The sequence below is a fragment of the Chrysemys picta genome, chromosome 16 (genome assembly GCF_011386835.1).
Source record: "Chrysemys picta bellii isolate R12L10 chromosome 16, ASM1138683v2, whole genome shotgun sequence".
NCBI classification, from domain to species: Eukaryota; Metazoa; Chordata; order Testudines; family Emydidae; genus Chrysemys; species Chrysemys picta.
This window is the reverse complement of record NC_088806.1, coordinates 5,908,237-5,923,912: the sequence shown is the minus strand read 5'-3', so window position 1 is coordinate 5,923,912 and position 15,676 is coordinate 5,908,237. Positions and strand designations below refer to the sequence as shown.

The following is a 15,676-nucleotide window of genomic DNA, read 5'->3' as shown; positions in this document are numbered from 1 at the left end:
TTTCTTCTGGAAAAGCTGCTCCCTGTTTCACCCTCTCCTCTCAGTCTGAGTCCCAGCGACTCTGCACAGGAATCTGCAGGGCAGGATGGGCCCTGAAATCTGACAGCTGGCAGGCCGTTTGCAGCAGTTTCTAATCCTCCCTCCCCTGCTTCTTCCAGGAGATACCACAAAAGTATCTGGCCCCTCTGGGAAAAGAGAGAGAAGCAGCCAAAGCCGAGGAGGAGCGGCAAAGCGAGGAGCTGCTGGTAGGTGCCCAGAGCTCCCCGCCACTTAGGTTTGCCTGGCATAAGAATAACATGGTGAATGCAGGGCCCACCCTGCCAGCCTCAGCCAGAGAACCATCCCCACTGGAGCCCAGGGAGCCTGCAGGGTCAGATACATGGGTAACATGATGCCCTTAGGATGCAGGAGGCTGCTGGGCAGGAGAAGGTCAGTCTGTGTCTGCGGAACTATTAACTAAGGTTTGTAACCTGTCCTTTAAATCGGCTTCTGTACCCAACGACTGGAAGTTAGCTAATGTAACGCCAATATTTAAAAAGGGCTCTAGAGGTGATCCCGGCAATTACAGACTGGTAAGTCTAACGTCGGTACCAGGCAAATTAATCAAAACAATAGTTAAGAATAAAATTGTCAGACACATAGAAAAACATAAAGTGTTGAGCAATAGTCAACATGGTTTCTGTAAAAGGAAATCGTGTCTTACTAATCTATTAGAGTTCTTTGAAGGGGTCAACAAACATGTGGACAAGGGGGATCCAGTGGACATAGTCTACTTAGATTTCCAGAAAGCCTTTGACCAGGTCCCTCACCAAAGGCTCTTACGTAAATTAAGCTATCATGGGATAAAAGGGAAGGTCCTTTCATGGATTGAGAACTGGTTAAAAGACCGGGAACAAAGGGTAGGAATTAATGGTAAATTCTCAGAATGGAGAGGGGTAACTAGTGGTGTTCCCCAAGGGTCAGTCCTTGGACCAATCCTATTCAATTTATAAATGATCTGGAGAAAGGGGTAAAAAGTGAGGTGGCAAAGTTTGCAGATGATACTAAACTGCTCAAGATAGTTAAGACCAAAGCAGATTGTGACAAACTTCAAAAAGATCTCACAAAACTAAGTGATTGGGCAACAAAATGGCAAATGAAATTTAATGTGGATAAATGTAAAGTAATGCACATTGGAAAAAATAATCCCAACTATACATACAATATGATGGGGGCTAATTTAGCTACAACAAGTCAGGAAAAATATCTTGGAGTCATCATGGATAGTTCTCTGAAGATGTCCACGCAGTGTGCGGAGGTGGTCAAAAAAGCAAACAGGATGTTAGGGATCATTAAAAAGGGGATAGAGAATAAGACAGAGAATATATTATTGCCCTTATATAAATCGATGGTACGCCCACATCTCAAATACTGCGTACAGATGTGGTCTCCTCATCTAAAAAAAGATATACTGGCACTAGAAAAGGTTCAGAAAAGGGCAACTAAAATGATTAGGGGTTTGGAACGGGTCCCATATGAGGAGAGATTAAAGAGGCTAGGACTCTTCAGCTTGGAAAAGAGGAGACTAAGGGGGGATATGATAGAGGTATATAAAATCATGAGTGATGTGGAGAAAGTGGAGAAAGAAAAGTTATTTACTTATTCCCATAATACAAGAACTAGGGGTCACCAAATTAAATTAATAGGCAGCAGGTTTAAAACAAATACAAGGAAGTTCTTCTTCATGCAGCACACAGTCAACTTGTGTAACTCCTTACCTGAGGAGGTTGTGAAGGCTAGGACTATAACAGTGTTTAAAAGAACTGGATAAATTCATGAAGGTTAAGTCCATTAATGGCTATTAGCCAGGATGGGTAAGGAATGGTGTCCCTAGCCTCTGTTTGTCAGAGGACGGAGATGGATGGCAGGAGAGAGATCACTTGATCATTGCCTGTTAGGTCCACTCCCTCTGGGGCAGCTGGCATTGGCCACTGTCAGTAGACAGGATACTGGGCTAGATGGACCTTTGGTCTGACCCGGTATGGCTGTTCTTATGTGTTAGCTGAGAGACACTGCCCACAGGCCGTTGGGATGTCACAGTGACCAGGGATCCTTTCTAGCTCCAGGGCCGCCCGGGGGGGACAAGTGGGGCAATTTGCCCCGGGCCCCACAGGGGCCCCCACGAGAGTTTTTGGCGGGTCTTCGGCAGCAGGTACTTCAGTGCCACCGAACACACCCGGAGCGAGTGAAAGACCCTCTGCCAAAGACCCAGAGCTTCTTCCACTCCGGGTCTTCAGCGGCAATTCGGCGGTGAGGGCTCCTTCCGCTCTGGGTCTTCGGTGGCAATTCAGCAGCGAGTCCTTCACTTGCTCCAGGACCCGCCGCCGAATTGCCCCAAAGACTCAGAGTGGAAGGACCCCAGCCCCCCTGAATCCACTGGGTGTCCCTGTCTAGCTCCTAGGGGGAATGGGGAGGAAGGAGATGACATGTGGGCTGCAGAGATGGAGGATTTCGCTCAGTGCAAGTTGATGAGGTTTTGGGGAGAAGTGTCCCTCCTGTAGGTGATGTACAGCTCACCCCGGCCCTGAGCCCTCCTCCCTTCCCGGGATAAATGAACTTCCCATCACTCACTGCAAGAGATCTTGTGTTCTGTTAAATAACTCTGCCACCTGTCCCGAGGCGCATTTATGATTTTCCCCAGTTACCGAGCAGATGAATTTCAATGTTAAGAAATGCAAAGTAATGAACATTTGAAAAGATAATATCAAATACACGGAAAATGATGGGGTCTAAATTAGCTGTTACCACTCAAGAAAGAGATTTTGGAGTCATTGTGGATAGTTCTCTGGAAACATCCACTCAATGTGCAACAGCAGGGCTGGCTTTAGCAGGTGCGGGGCCCCACGCCGGGACACGAATTGTCTTGTGCCCCCCCCCCAACTCCGCCCCGGCCCCGCCCCAACTCTGCCCCTCACTGCCCCATTGGATCCCTCACCAAATCCCCGCCCTGGCCCCACCCCAGCCCTGCCCCATTGGATCCCTCCCCAAATCCCCGCTCTGGCCCCGCCTCTTCCCCAGCACGTCGCATTCCTCTTCCTCAACCCTCCCTCCCAGGCTTGCGCTGATCAGCTGTATGGCAGTGCAAGCAATGGAGGGAGGGGGGAGAAGCAGGACGCGGCTTTTTTTTTCTTTTTCCTCCACTCTGACGGCAGCCCTGGTCGTTGCGGAGCCCTCTTAGGCGCGGAGCCCCATTCTGGGGAATCAGCCAAATTGGCTTAGAGTCGGCCCTGTGCAGCAGCAGTCAATAAAGTGAACAGAATGTTGGGAATCATTAAGAAAGGGATAGATAAGACAGAAAATATCATATTGCCTCTATATAAATCCATGGTGTGCCCACACCTTGAATACTGTATGCAGATCTGGTCACCCCATCTCAAAAAAGATATATTGGAATTGGAAAAGGTACAGAAAATAGCAACAAAATGATGAAGGGACAGAACAGCTTCCGTATGAGGCAAGATTAATAAGACTGAGGCTATGGCTACACTACGCAACTTTTAGCAACATGGTTGTGCCTGTACAGCTGTGCTGCTAACAGGCGTGCAGTGTAGCTGCTGTTTGTTGGCAGGAGAGAAGTGCCAGTGTAGACAAAGCCTGAGACTGTTCAACTTGGAAAAAAGACGACTAAGGGGGGGTATGGTAGAGGTCTATAAAATCATGACTTGTGAGGTGAAAGTAAATAAGGAAGTGTTATTTACTCCTTCTCATAACACAGGAACTAGGAGTCACCCAGTGAAATGAATAGGCAGCAGGTTTAAAACAAACAAAAGTAAGTATTTCTTCACACAACACATAGTCAACCTGTGGAACTCCTTGCCAAAGGATGTTGTGAAGGCCAAGACACTTACTGGGTTCAAAAGAGAACTAGATAATTTCATGGAGGATAGGTCTATCAGTGGCTATTAGCCAGGATGGGCAGGGATGGTGTCCCTAGCCTCTGTTTGCCAGAAGCTGGGAATGGGCAACAGGGGATGGATCACTTGATCATCACCTGTTCTGTTCATTCCCTCTGGGGCACCCGGCATTGGCCACTGTCAAAAGACAGGGTACTGGGCTAGATGGACCATTGGTCTGACCCAGTATGTCCGTTCTTATGTTCTATGTTCCCCTGTTACCGAGCTGCCCTCTCCCTGTTGCAGAAACAGACAGAAGCCGAAAGGCAGAAGATCATCTGGGAGTGGAAGGAGCTGCGAGGGTTTCTGGAGGACCAGGAGCAGCGGCTGCTGTCCCGTCTGGAAGAGCTAGAGAGAGCCATTGTCCAGAGAAGGGATGAGGGCATCTGCAGCCTGTCCTGGGAGATTTCCCTGCTCAGTGAGAGGGGAGGAGCGAAGGGACAGCAGCCACTGAGCCAACCCCTGCAGGTCAGACTGTTATTGCAATGATCATATGCAGCGTTTCTATAGGCGCTTCTGAGCCCTAGACCCCAAAGCACTTTACAAAGTGGGGTCAGGGGCATTATCCCTATGGGACAATTGGGGAAAGTGAGGCAGAGGGAGGGGCAGAGCCCTGCCCAAGGTCACACAGTGAGTCTGGCAGCGGCTTCAGGGATGGGTCCTGGGAGTCCTGGATGCTGCAGCCCCAAGACCTTCTCTCCTTCTCTCCAGACTTGCATCTGAAGAAGTGAGGTTCTTACCCATGAAAGCTTATGCTCCCAGTACTTCTGTTAGTCTCAAAGGTGCCACAGGACCCTCTGTTGCTTTCTCCTGGAAATGTCTGTCTGCATTTGCACTTGCAGGGTGAAATCCCCTCCCCGCCATGCTGAGGTCCCGAGCCAGGCCTAAGGCCCCTCTCACTGCAGGTTAATGGGTTTAGTGGGGCCTTCTGGGTCTCTCAGCACTGGGGGGAATTTGATTCTCAATGCAGAGAAATATCTTCTGCCTGTAAAGTGCCAGGGGAGATTTCCGCAGGGGCGACCTGCCAGCAGGGATTACTGGGGCTGCATAGGGGAAAGTCCCTGGTAGGGGGTGGCAGCTGCTCTGGGAATGTAAACCTGAAATTCCTCTACTGCCCGAGGCTTCAATGGTGACTCTCCTGCAGAGCAGGAGGCCTCCCCACCCAGGGACACCCCCACTGACTGCCTCCTCTTTCTCTCCCTCTTTAGGCTGCTGGGCGCACTGGGGGCAGGTAAGTCCTGGGCTCCATTTCCCTCCCCCTCATGCAGGGCCGGCTCCAGGCACCAACCTGGCAAGCAGGTGCTTGGGGCAGCCACTCCGGAGGGGGGCAGCACGTCCAGGTATTCGGTGGCAATTCGGCGGATGGTCCCTCACTCCCACTCGGAGGGAAGGACCTCCCGCCGAATTGCCGCCGCAGATCGCGATCGTGGCTTTTTGTTTGTTTGTTTTGGCTGATTGGGGCGGCCAAAACCCTGGAGCCGGCCCTGCCCTCATGGGTCGTTAGGTTTGATAACTACACTGAATAGGAAGCTGCCCCCTGCCCTTGGAGCTTGTGATTCTGTCTCCCCTAGTGTCTGACTCAGGTATGAGAAGACCCATTACTGTCTGATCGCTGATGAGGTCACAGCAGGGCTGCTAGACATAGGGCCGATGTGACAGACCTGGCCTATCTCCTGGACTGATGCGGCCACGTCACATATTCAGAGGGCGCAGAATCTCAGCTTTCACGTTTTTTAAAGTGAGTTGCTGGCCCTCAGCACCTTCCCAGTGTAAACGGAGACAGTGTTGCCTTGCTGGGGCTGCCAGCAGCCTGAAGCCATAGCTCTGAGAGTGTGAACTCTCCTGTCCCCTGTTAATGTCATCGGGGTGTCAACTGAAATGGCAACACTTTGATGTCAACATTCAATGTTCCCTGGCTGATCACTTGAGCAGGTGGAACGGGGAGGGGGTGGGAGTGAAGCCTTTGTGGGGTGGGAATAGGGGGTTTCTGTGGGGAGGGAAGAACAGAGGAGAGACACAAGGACAAGGAACAAGAGAGAAATGGAGAAAGCAGGGTGGGAAAGGAAAGAAAACACAGGGAAGAACTAGCAGGGCCTCACAGTGGTGTCCGGGAGTGGGCTGTTTTCCTCCTGAGTGACACTGAGTGTGACAGACAAAGACTTCACAAAATAATAAGAAGCAAAATTTTATTTCCTATACGAAGGGCAGATTCTCCCCTTGTTCTTTGTACATGGGTGTCCCATGGAGAGCAGTGGGTGTTCTGCTGTGAATGGAGTAGGGCACAGAGTCCTAAACTGAGGCCCTGGGCCACTGACCATAACGGACAGTGCAATATGGCCCTCTCTGCCAAATGAGCTGGATGCTGCTTTAGCTGAAGGGCTTGAGGGTTTTGGTGTTTAAGGGCCCAGGTTCTTTCCCTGCTGAAGACCTGGGCTCTGTCTGTGGCCACTGTCAGCATGTAGGACCTGCCCACTCTTTGGTCTGTGTCTCCTCCCTTTCCACATAATCCCAGTGCTGGTGCTCCTTGTTACTGCAATAAACCAGCATGGGAGGTGGCTCTGCACCTCACAGAACCAGAGCGTCCCTGAGAAAGCTACAGAACAATGTCTCCATTCCTTGCTCTAGTGTCTCCCCACTTCCCATCTCTCTGGGGGGCACAGGGCTGAGGTGATTCACCATGACAATGACCATCTCAGGCTATAAAGCTCAGATTCAGGTTTCCTGGAGTTTGGGGGTTGCTGGGCTCAGGGTCTGGGGTTCAGGTCTATTTCTCACCCCTCCTCCTTTCCCTAGCAGGGAGGACAGAATGTTTCAGAAGCCAGAGCCGGTGTTTGCGCAGCTGGAGAAGAGACTCAGCGATTTCTCTCTGAAAAGTGCCATGCTGCAGGAGGTGCTGCTGGGATTCAAAGGTGAATTGGAGTGTGGGTGTGGCATCTCCTCTGGTTAGAGTGACCCTTGTCTTGGGGAGGAGTCAGGACTCTAGTGATGTCACTGACCCTGGGCTCCATCTCACAGCCCAGCTCAGCGAGTCACCCTTCCCCATGAAGCAGCCCTGTGGGGCTGGCTCTGTCCGCAGCGGCTGTGTTATCGGCCTCTGATCTCTGGCACCATCTCGTAGTTAACAGCAGTTGCATTAATAAGCAATGGGGATTTCTCCATGAATGTGAGGGCTGAATTCTCACCTCTCCCATCTTCTCCTTCCCCTAGAGATGCTGCGACGGGTGCTGGGGAGTGACACAGGTACGTGTCTATCTCTGACTTGCCATTGGGAGATTTCAGACCAATAACCATGTTAACGACAGGGGATCGCAGCCTCCAGCACCTGGAAGCTGTGTAACAATGTGAAGCGATGTTACTTTGTTCTTGCACCACTATATTTTCAACTGACTTGTCTCTTAAATATTTTAGCTCATCAATATCATGTAAGCATTTAAAGTGTTTTGCAATTTTTTTAGTATTCATTAATTTTTTTGCTTTTACTTTCTTTAATTATTGCATTTTTTACTGACTACATTAATTTTAGGAATTTTATCTTGCAGTTTTAATTGCAGTAATATTAGTAGTGTTTTCAATTAAATTTATGTAGTCTGATTTTAAAGCTTTTTTTTTTTTTTAAAGACCACTAAGGTCTTTGACAACGTTTCCTGTTTTTGAGTGGCTGCTTGATACTTTTTAAAATAAAATATAAAGACTGAGCTTTTTTTTAAATGTATTTATTTGAAAGTTTGTTAGTATAGTTAGAGTTTTTTGGCTTTTTTAAAAAAATATATAGACTTTTTTTGTTGTGACTTTAAATTTGTAATGTACTCACATTTTTAACTTATAATTATTTTAGTGCACTATTTACCTCTTGTGACACAGGTTGTAGCTGATTTTTACACTTTAAATAAATAAAACCGCTATTAGTATCTAATTTTGTTAAAACAACAATTCAATATTTCTTTTTTGCATAACCTGCACTTCTTTAAGAATGCAACGTTTGTTTGGTTCTTTTAATTAACTTTTTGCTCTAAACTTTTTTTTATGCTTGCATTATGCCTTAAATTAATTTATATTTCTTGGAATGATTTTATTCATTTAAGATAGAATCTTAATTCCCCCCCCCCAATACATTCCTAGCCATCCCGATGATGATTAATTTCTGGGAAACATCCTCAGCAGAATTATTTGAAGGTGTTGCATCGGAGAGTAAAGGTACAGAGGCAGTGGCTTGTGAGAAACAGGGTAAGTTTCATTACTAATCCTGTTCTTAAAAAGAGGGGTCTTTTTAGAAATTTTTTTCAACTTACAAGCACTGAGAGACTTTAAGAAAGTCACTAATCACAGGAGCAATGGGTCTCTTTGGAACATATTTTAACTGACAAGCCCTTACAGCCTTTATGAGAAACAGGATAGAACTATGGTCAACATTAAGTGCAAATTAATAGTCATGCATCATGAGGAGAAAGAGGAGGGAATAGAAGTTAAAATATAATGAAAAAAAGCCTTTCAGAAAGGAAATATATCAGTTTAGTAGCAGTGTTGCCATGTCAGGGGTGAGGTGGGAGATGATTTTCTTCCCCCCCCCCCCCCCAAATCTCTTTTTAAAAGCCCCAAAAGGACTAAAAGTGGGTGGCATAGTTTATTTTTTATTATTTTGTTTACTTAATTTACAATTAAATCCATGTCCCTAAGGCCAAATTTGGCAGAGGTAACTTTGTTCCCAGGTTTTCTTGTTCACCAAGCATAGATCTTAGTACTGGCCCTGAACGACATTAGCCCCCTTTTGTTTGGACTAATTACATTTTCTGTAGTTGGTCTTCTTGCACCTGTGCATGGCCTTCATGGCTGAAAATAATTTAACCTACTTTTCATCAACTTGTTGCTATAAGGTATTGTAAGATCTTATGAACTTTCGTCTTCTTTTTACAGTGAAGTAAAGAAGAGAGTTCAAAATGTGGGTGTTATTGGAATTAACAGTTCCCAGGGTTGGTCCATATATGCCATAGCACTTGGCTCATTCATGCTTTGTCCGCGTACAATGTAGCACTCTCTTCCCATGCGTAGTCAATGATGACACAAAATAATGATCTAGGCTGGTGTTTCTCAGGTGGTAGTTTGTGACCCCTGGGGGCTCAGGAAAGGCAGTAAGGAGACTGTGAGATGTTGAGTGTTTCATTATGATCTAAAGCAAAGAAAATCTCACTCCCCTGTTCATTGTGGTCAAGTGTTCTCTGTCAGCCTCTTGAAATATACAAGTTATATATAGACTCAGCATGGATACATGTTTTATTCTTTTTTAGTAAATGTTCAGGGGTGAGAAAAAAATTGACTTCCAATCAGTGGTACTTGCTTACTTATTTCAGCTGTGAAATTAGGCAGTTTACAGCTGTGCACAGTAACCCTTTCATTCCCTGTATCACAGCCAGCGAGACTGAAACCCCTTCTGTGGTTAGTAGAGATGGGGACGAGGCAGAAAGTTTGGATCCAAACCGGAATTCAGTGCTGTCAGCAATCACAGGAGAGCAAAGGAACCCAGGGATCATTGGTCACTAAGTCTCCCAGGCAGAGGGAGGGGTGAGGGTGAAAGAGAAGACAGAAAATGAAGGAGAAATAAGTGGGGGGTGGGAAGGTCACAAGCTCCCAAACCTGCCCACAGCCAGTCATAAAGTCTAAGGCCAGAAGGTACAATTGGATCATCTGGTCTGACCTTGTGTCTAGCATTGGCTGTAAACAGCACCCAGCACCCACCCACTAAACCAACAGCTGGAGTGAGACCAAAATCTTGCAGCCCACAGGAGACTAGGAGGGGTTGGGTCTGGGCTGTGATAAAGTGATGGAATATTTTCCCAGCATGCGAGTCAGAAACACCTTGTGCAGGGAAAGGGCCAGGGCAAATCATGATTTGACAGGAACTAAACATACTTCTGAAATCTTTCCTGTCACCTTTCTCACCCTGACAGGTGGCAGAGTAACGCCCACCTTTGACTCCAGATTGTCCCAGCCTCCCACGGGACAGGGACGGGAAATGGCTGTAGTGGAGCCAGTCCAGGTAGGGATTATTGCGGGGTTGCTAGTGGCTTCCTCCTGGAGGGAGAGGGGCAGGAAATACTGAGGGCCTGGGATCTTTGGGGGAGTTTAGTCTGGAGGTGGGAGGGGGGCAGGAAATACCCAGGGTGGAGAAAGGGAGGGGGACAAGGCGTGTGACAAACTTGTTGGGAATTGTTTAACCCAAGTCCTGGATTCCGGGAACAGATTCATGGGGTTTGGGGGAGGAAATTACCCTATTTGTGGGTGGGGGAACCCTGGACAGCGTGGGGAAAACGTATCAGCTTCCTAATGCAAGAACATAAACCTACTCGCCAGAGGCTGCTATGAGATATAAAGGTGCGGAAAGGTTACTCACCAGTGAGGCGTAGAGTAGCTTGTAGGTGTGTGATGAATGAGAAGACCCTTCCCCCTCTGTCTGCCGGGGGGGACTAGGGGATCTCTATCTCCCCTCCTGTTTTGCTTGCCAGCTGCTCTGAGGGTGGGACTCTGCCGATTGTGAGCCTGCCAGAGCTTCCATTTGATTGACTTCTCTCCCTCCATGAATAGTGGGGCTGTGAGTGGGGCAGCAGGTACTGAGTGTTGGACACTTCCTCTTTCAGGGGCCAGTGACCTTCGAGGAGGTGGCTGTGTATTTCACCAGGGAAGAGTGGGCTCTGCTGGACCCCCGTCAAAGAGCCCTCTGCAGAGACGTCATGCAGGAGAACTATGAGAATGTGACCTTGCTCGGTAAGAATTCCTGTGCCCTCGGTTATTAGAAGGGGAAATCAAGAGTTAAGGTTCATGCCACTCCCACAATGCCATCTCTACTCTGCCCTGTCTCAGCAGCAGTCCATTGAGTGCATTGAAATGGGGCAGACGAGGTCCCTCAGGGTTCACATGCACCTCCCTTCATATCACAGTCACAGCTCTGCCAAGCTGCTCCAACTACTCCCTTCACCATCCAGTTACAGCTACAGCTGACCCACTGCACACAGCTTGAGGGCATGCCAATAAATGCTGGTATTCCCATCTGTGAACACAACGTAGTCCTTCATATCTATTGTAGAATCATAGATTTTTATGGCCAGAAAGGGCTATTAGGTCATCTAGTCTGACCTCCTGTATAACACAGGTCATAGAATTTCATCCAGTTACTGCTGTACTGAACTGAATACCTTGTGTTGGACTAAATCCTCCCCCAGAAAGGCATCCACTCTGACTTGAAGACTTCAAGAAATGGAGAAACCTCCACTTCCTTTGTTAGTTTGTTAATCTTTGCACCAGCCTTACTGAGCCATTCCCAGTGGCTAGTGCCAGCTGCAGGGTTAGGGGCAGAGTTAACGTTGCATTTTAGGGGTGGTGTGTATATTAACTCCTCCTTTTCTGGTTTTCAGAGGTTTAAGTTTAGCCACCACCCACCTAGTGGAAAGGCATGCAGCAGAACTGGGCAGCCTGTACATTTACATAGTTTATGGGCATTTGATTCTCATTTATTTAATAGACTTTTCAGCACTCTGTGTCTGCATGAGAGATTTTGCCAGCATAATTATGTCAATTAAGGATGTGTTTTTTCGCATCCCTAACAAACAGAGCTCTGCTGACAAAACTTTGCGGCTCAGAAGAGGCCAGAGTCTGCAAGTGGATTTTAAAACGTTTTAAAATATTGCTCTCAGCCCTGAAATTTTGGAATCAGGGGGAAACATCTAAGAGGAACTCCTTCAGAATGCAAGCAAAATGCACAATACACATAGTCTGAAAGTTAACAGTGGTACGGCTCCAACTCAGATGAATGAGTGTAGCTCAGAGGCAGTGGCCACAGCATGTCCTCTTGACCCAACCAACCAATGACTGCGAGAGCAGTGTGAGGTTCCTATTCAGGAGTTCTTGGGGGGGGGGGGGAGGGGAGGAGGAAGGAGAACAGGGAGCAGTGGAAGGGGAGAGTACTGGGGAGCTAGTGCTTGTGGGGTGCCACAAGGTAGGGCAGGCTGAGTGTAGTGGGAGGAAAGGGATAGGTATGTGGAAGACTGGAGGGTATCAGGGAGGGATGGGTACCAGGGAAGGAAGAGGAAGTGAGGAATCAGAGACAGAATCTCCTGGGAAACAGGGAGTGTGGTGGTTTGGGGGAATGGGAGACTGGGAATGGAGAAAAGGGGGTGGAGGTCCCAGCAGTGGTGCTGTTGGAGAGGGAGGATTGGGTAGGCGATCTGGGATACTTGGAAGTGAAAAAGACTGAGGATATTGGGAAGGGGATGGGGAGTGGTCACTCCAAGGAGCAGGAAGGATCTGGTGGCAGTGGGAAGGGAAGGTTTCAGGGAGGCAGATATTTGGAGCTCTCCACTGAGAATATCCTTGCCAAAGTCTCTAATGAGTTCTCCCTAAGCAAAGCTCAGAACCAGTACTCCATCCTTATTCTTCTTGACCTGTCAGCCACCTTTCATACCACTGACCATGGTCGTCTTCTTGACATCTTGTCTTCTTCCTGGCTTTCCTCCTAACTCTGAAACTACTTCTTCAGTGTGTCCTTAGGAAGATCATCCTCACCCCCTCTCCAGTTTTCTGTGGGGGTTCTACAGGGCTCAGTCCTTGGTCACTTCCTCTGCACTTTATCTCTGGGAAATCTCACTCATTAACACAAATTCAGCTACTGTCTGTATACTGATGAATCACAGATCTTCTGCACTACTCCAAACCTGTCTCCTTCTGTCCAAACTGAAATCTCAGCCTCCCTCTGATGCCATCAACTCAAGCTCAACAGCTCAAATGTTGATAACAGAGCTCTTAATCCCCCAAATCATCCCCCCCACTTAATTTCTTGCTGTTCACCCCAGAATTAGCTGATAGAATCTCAGAGCCTCTGGCAATATTTGCAAATTCAGATAACAGGAGTGGTCCCAGAAGATTGGAGAAGGGCTAACAGTGCCCATCTTTACAAAGGGGAAAAAGGAGGAGCTGGGGAACTATAGACTAGTCAGCCTGACCTCAATACCAGGAAAGCTACTAGAGCAATGTATAAAACATTCAATTTGCGAATACCTGGAGGATGAAGGGGTAATCGGTAGCAGCCAGCATGGATTTACTAAGAACGTAACATGACAAACCAGCTTGATATTGTTCTTTGATAGGGTAACTGGTTTGGTGGATAAAATAGACCTGGACTTCAAAAAGGCTTTTGACACAGTCCCATGAGTAAGCTGGAGAAATGCGGGTTCAATGGAACTCCCATTAAGTGGATATATAATTGGTTACACAACCGCAAGCAAAGAGTAACTATTAACGGAATGATGTCAGAATGGAGGGATTTCTCAAATGGGGTTTCACAGGGATCTGTTTTGGGTCTGATATTTAACATAAGAACGGCCGTATCGGGTCAGACCAAAGGTCCATCTTGCCCAGTATCCTGTCTACCGACAGTGGCCAATGCCAGGTGCCCCAGAGGGAGTGGACCTAACAGGCAATGATCAAGTGATCTCTCTCCTGCCATCCATCTCCATCCTCTGACAAACAGAGGCTACATCTTCATTAATGACCTGGATGTAAGAACAGAGAGCATACTGATCAAATTTGCAGATGACACAAAGCTGTGGGGAGTTGTCAACACTTTGGAGGATAGAGCAAAACTTCAAAGGGATTGTGATAAATTGGTGAACTGGGCTATAAGCAACAATGAAATTCAACAAAGACAAGTGTAAGGTGCTAAGTTCGGGAAGAAAAACCCAGTGCACAAATACGGAATGGGGGGTAACTGGGATGGCAGCAGCACCGCTGAGAAGGATCTGGGAGTTGTGGTGGATCACACCCTCAACGTGAGGTCAACAGTGTGATGATGATGCAAAAAAGAAGCAAATGCATTAACAGAAGAATAGCATGCAAATCACAAGTGGTTATAGTGCTGCTCTACTCAGCATTGGTTAGGCCTCAGGGGCAGTCCTGGGTCCAGTTTTGGTCACCTGTGACTAGATAGGATGTAGAGAAACTGGAAAGAATCCAGAGGCAAGTGACAAAGATGATCAAAGGGATGGAATGCAAACCAGTGAGCAAAGGCTGATGGAACTGGATGTGTTTAGTTTGGAAAAAAGAGTTAAGAGGGAGAGATATGATAGCGGTCTTCGAATACTCGAAAGACTGTGTAAGTGTGTGTGGCCATCCCTCCTGGTCTATCTCTGAGGGAGGCCAGGCCTCCTCGCTGTCATGCTCTTAGCACTGCAATCAATTAAGGGGAATTAGCAGTCTTCAAAGTTCAGGCCACTTGATCCAGGCTGAGCAATAGTTAATCTATGGTGCCCAGCCCTCAGGTAGGACTGGCCACCAACAGTCAGCGCTCTGGCCTGCAATCAGGGCAGAGCTGCAAAGTCTCAAAGCCCAGGCCCTCAGGCAGGGCGGGACATCAAACAATTAGGGGCTTTGCCCAGGGCGAGCACCAAACAGTCTAGGGCTCAGGCAGGGGCAAGCACCAAACAGTCTAGTGTCCTAGCTCAGCGGACGGTAGACCAACACAGACCTCCTGGCCAAAGATGGGGTGGCAGGAGGTAGGGGGACACTGGCCCACCTGACTCCACTGGGTCCCAGCCCTGGGCCCTAACAGTGGCAGTGTAGTCCACCACTGGATCAGCGGGGATCCGCCCACAACACACTGACTTAATGTCAGGCCAACACTCAACCAGACGATGGTCTAGTTTCCCTGGGCTACTTTCTACAATCCCCAGGGTTTGGTATCTCTGGCCTCCGTTTCCCCGGGGTCAGTGGTCTGTGGCAGCCCCATCAGCTTGATGGCACCTCGACTGGCTGGTGACCCTGGGAGCTCTGGCCAGTCCTCTGGCGGCCGCCCCAGCACGTCCTCGGTGTCCCGCTCCGGCAGCGGGTGTTAAGCGTCTGTCTCCCTCGGCAGCTCCAGCCCAACTGAGCTGCAAGTCCCTCCTTTTGTAGTTCCGCTTCCTGTCCTGCCCCTCAGCTTCCGGAGGGCTGGAGGTGGCTTTCCTGGCTCTGTAGCCCAATAGGCGGGTTGTGATCCCTGCTGCTGTTCCTCACTACAGGCTGCCACAGAGGGCAGGACAAGAAGGAGTGGGTTCAAACTACAGCACAGCAGGTTTAGATTAAATCTCAGGAAAAAACTTCCTAACTGGAAGAACAGTAGGACAATGGAACAGACGCCTAGGGAGGTGGGGGAAGGTTATTCACTTGAGGTTTTCAAAAGGAGGTTGGAGCCATCTGTCTTGGGTGGTTTAGTCACAGCAAATCGTGCACCTTGGCAGGGGGTTAGACTACATGACCTTTGTGGTCTCTTTTAACTCTATGATTCTATGGGGAACTGGGGTTCGCCCTTGGAAAAGCTAAAGCTAGCATGTCGCCCATTAAGGGTATGTCTGCACTGCGTCTGTGAGCTGCCTCCCAGCCAGAGTCCATGCTGACTCACTACAAATAATGGTGTAAGCGCTGTCAGTTGGGCTGTAGCTTGGGTTCTAAAGCCAGGGGTTGAGGGGGGGTGTGGGCTGGATGGTCTGAGCTCCATCAAAGCAATGTCTCCACAGCCATTTTTAATGCACTAGCGGGAGACCCAGCATGGAAAGTGGCCGACTCCCTGATGCACCTTAGACATACCCTAAAGAGAGCGGTCCCAAGGTAGACTGTATGAATGCTAGGTCATCTAACTCCCTGTAAATCCATGACCCAGCCCCGTCCCTTGGCACCCTGTCACCATGCCTTAGTGGGTCACAACTGAGGATGCCAAATTCAGGATG

General features: G+C 48.4%; 1 protein-coding gene across 4 annotated transcripts in view; it reads left to right on the top strand.

The window, feature by feature from the left end:
• LOC101945803 (zinc finger protein 883-like) overlaps positions 1-15,676 on the top strand; it is a 172,426-nt gene that overhangs the window by 734 nt on the left and 156,016 nt on the right. For 3 of the 4 annotated variants that reach the window (XM_065569328.1, XM_042859525.2, XM_042859526.2), the window contains exons 2-9: positions 159-245; positions 4,179-4,400; positions 5,141-5,163; positions 6,726-6,841; positions 7,140-7,172; positions 8,052-8,156; positions 9,875-9,963; positions 10,562-10,688. In XM_065569328.1, coding sequence (XP_065425400.1) covers positions 159-245; positions 4,179-4,400; positions 5,141-5,163; positions 6,726-6,841; positions 7,140-7,172; positions 8,052-8,156; positions 9,875-9,963; positions 10,562-10,688 — 802 coding nt within the window. Of the gene's footprint in view, positions 1-158; positions 430-4,178; positions 4,401-5,140; positions 5,164-6,725; positions 6,842-7,139; positions 7,173-8,051; positions 8,157-9,874; positions 9,964-10,561; positions 10,689-15,676 lie in introns of all 4 variants that reach the window. The other variant, XM_065569326.1, reaches the window with a different exon arrangement.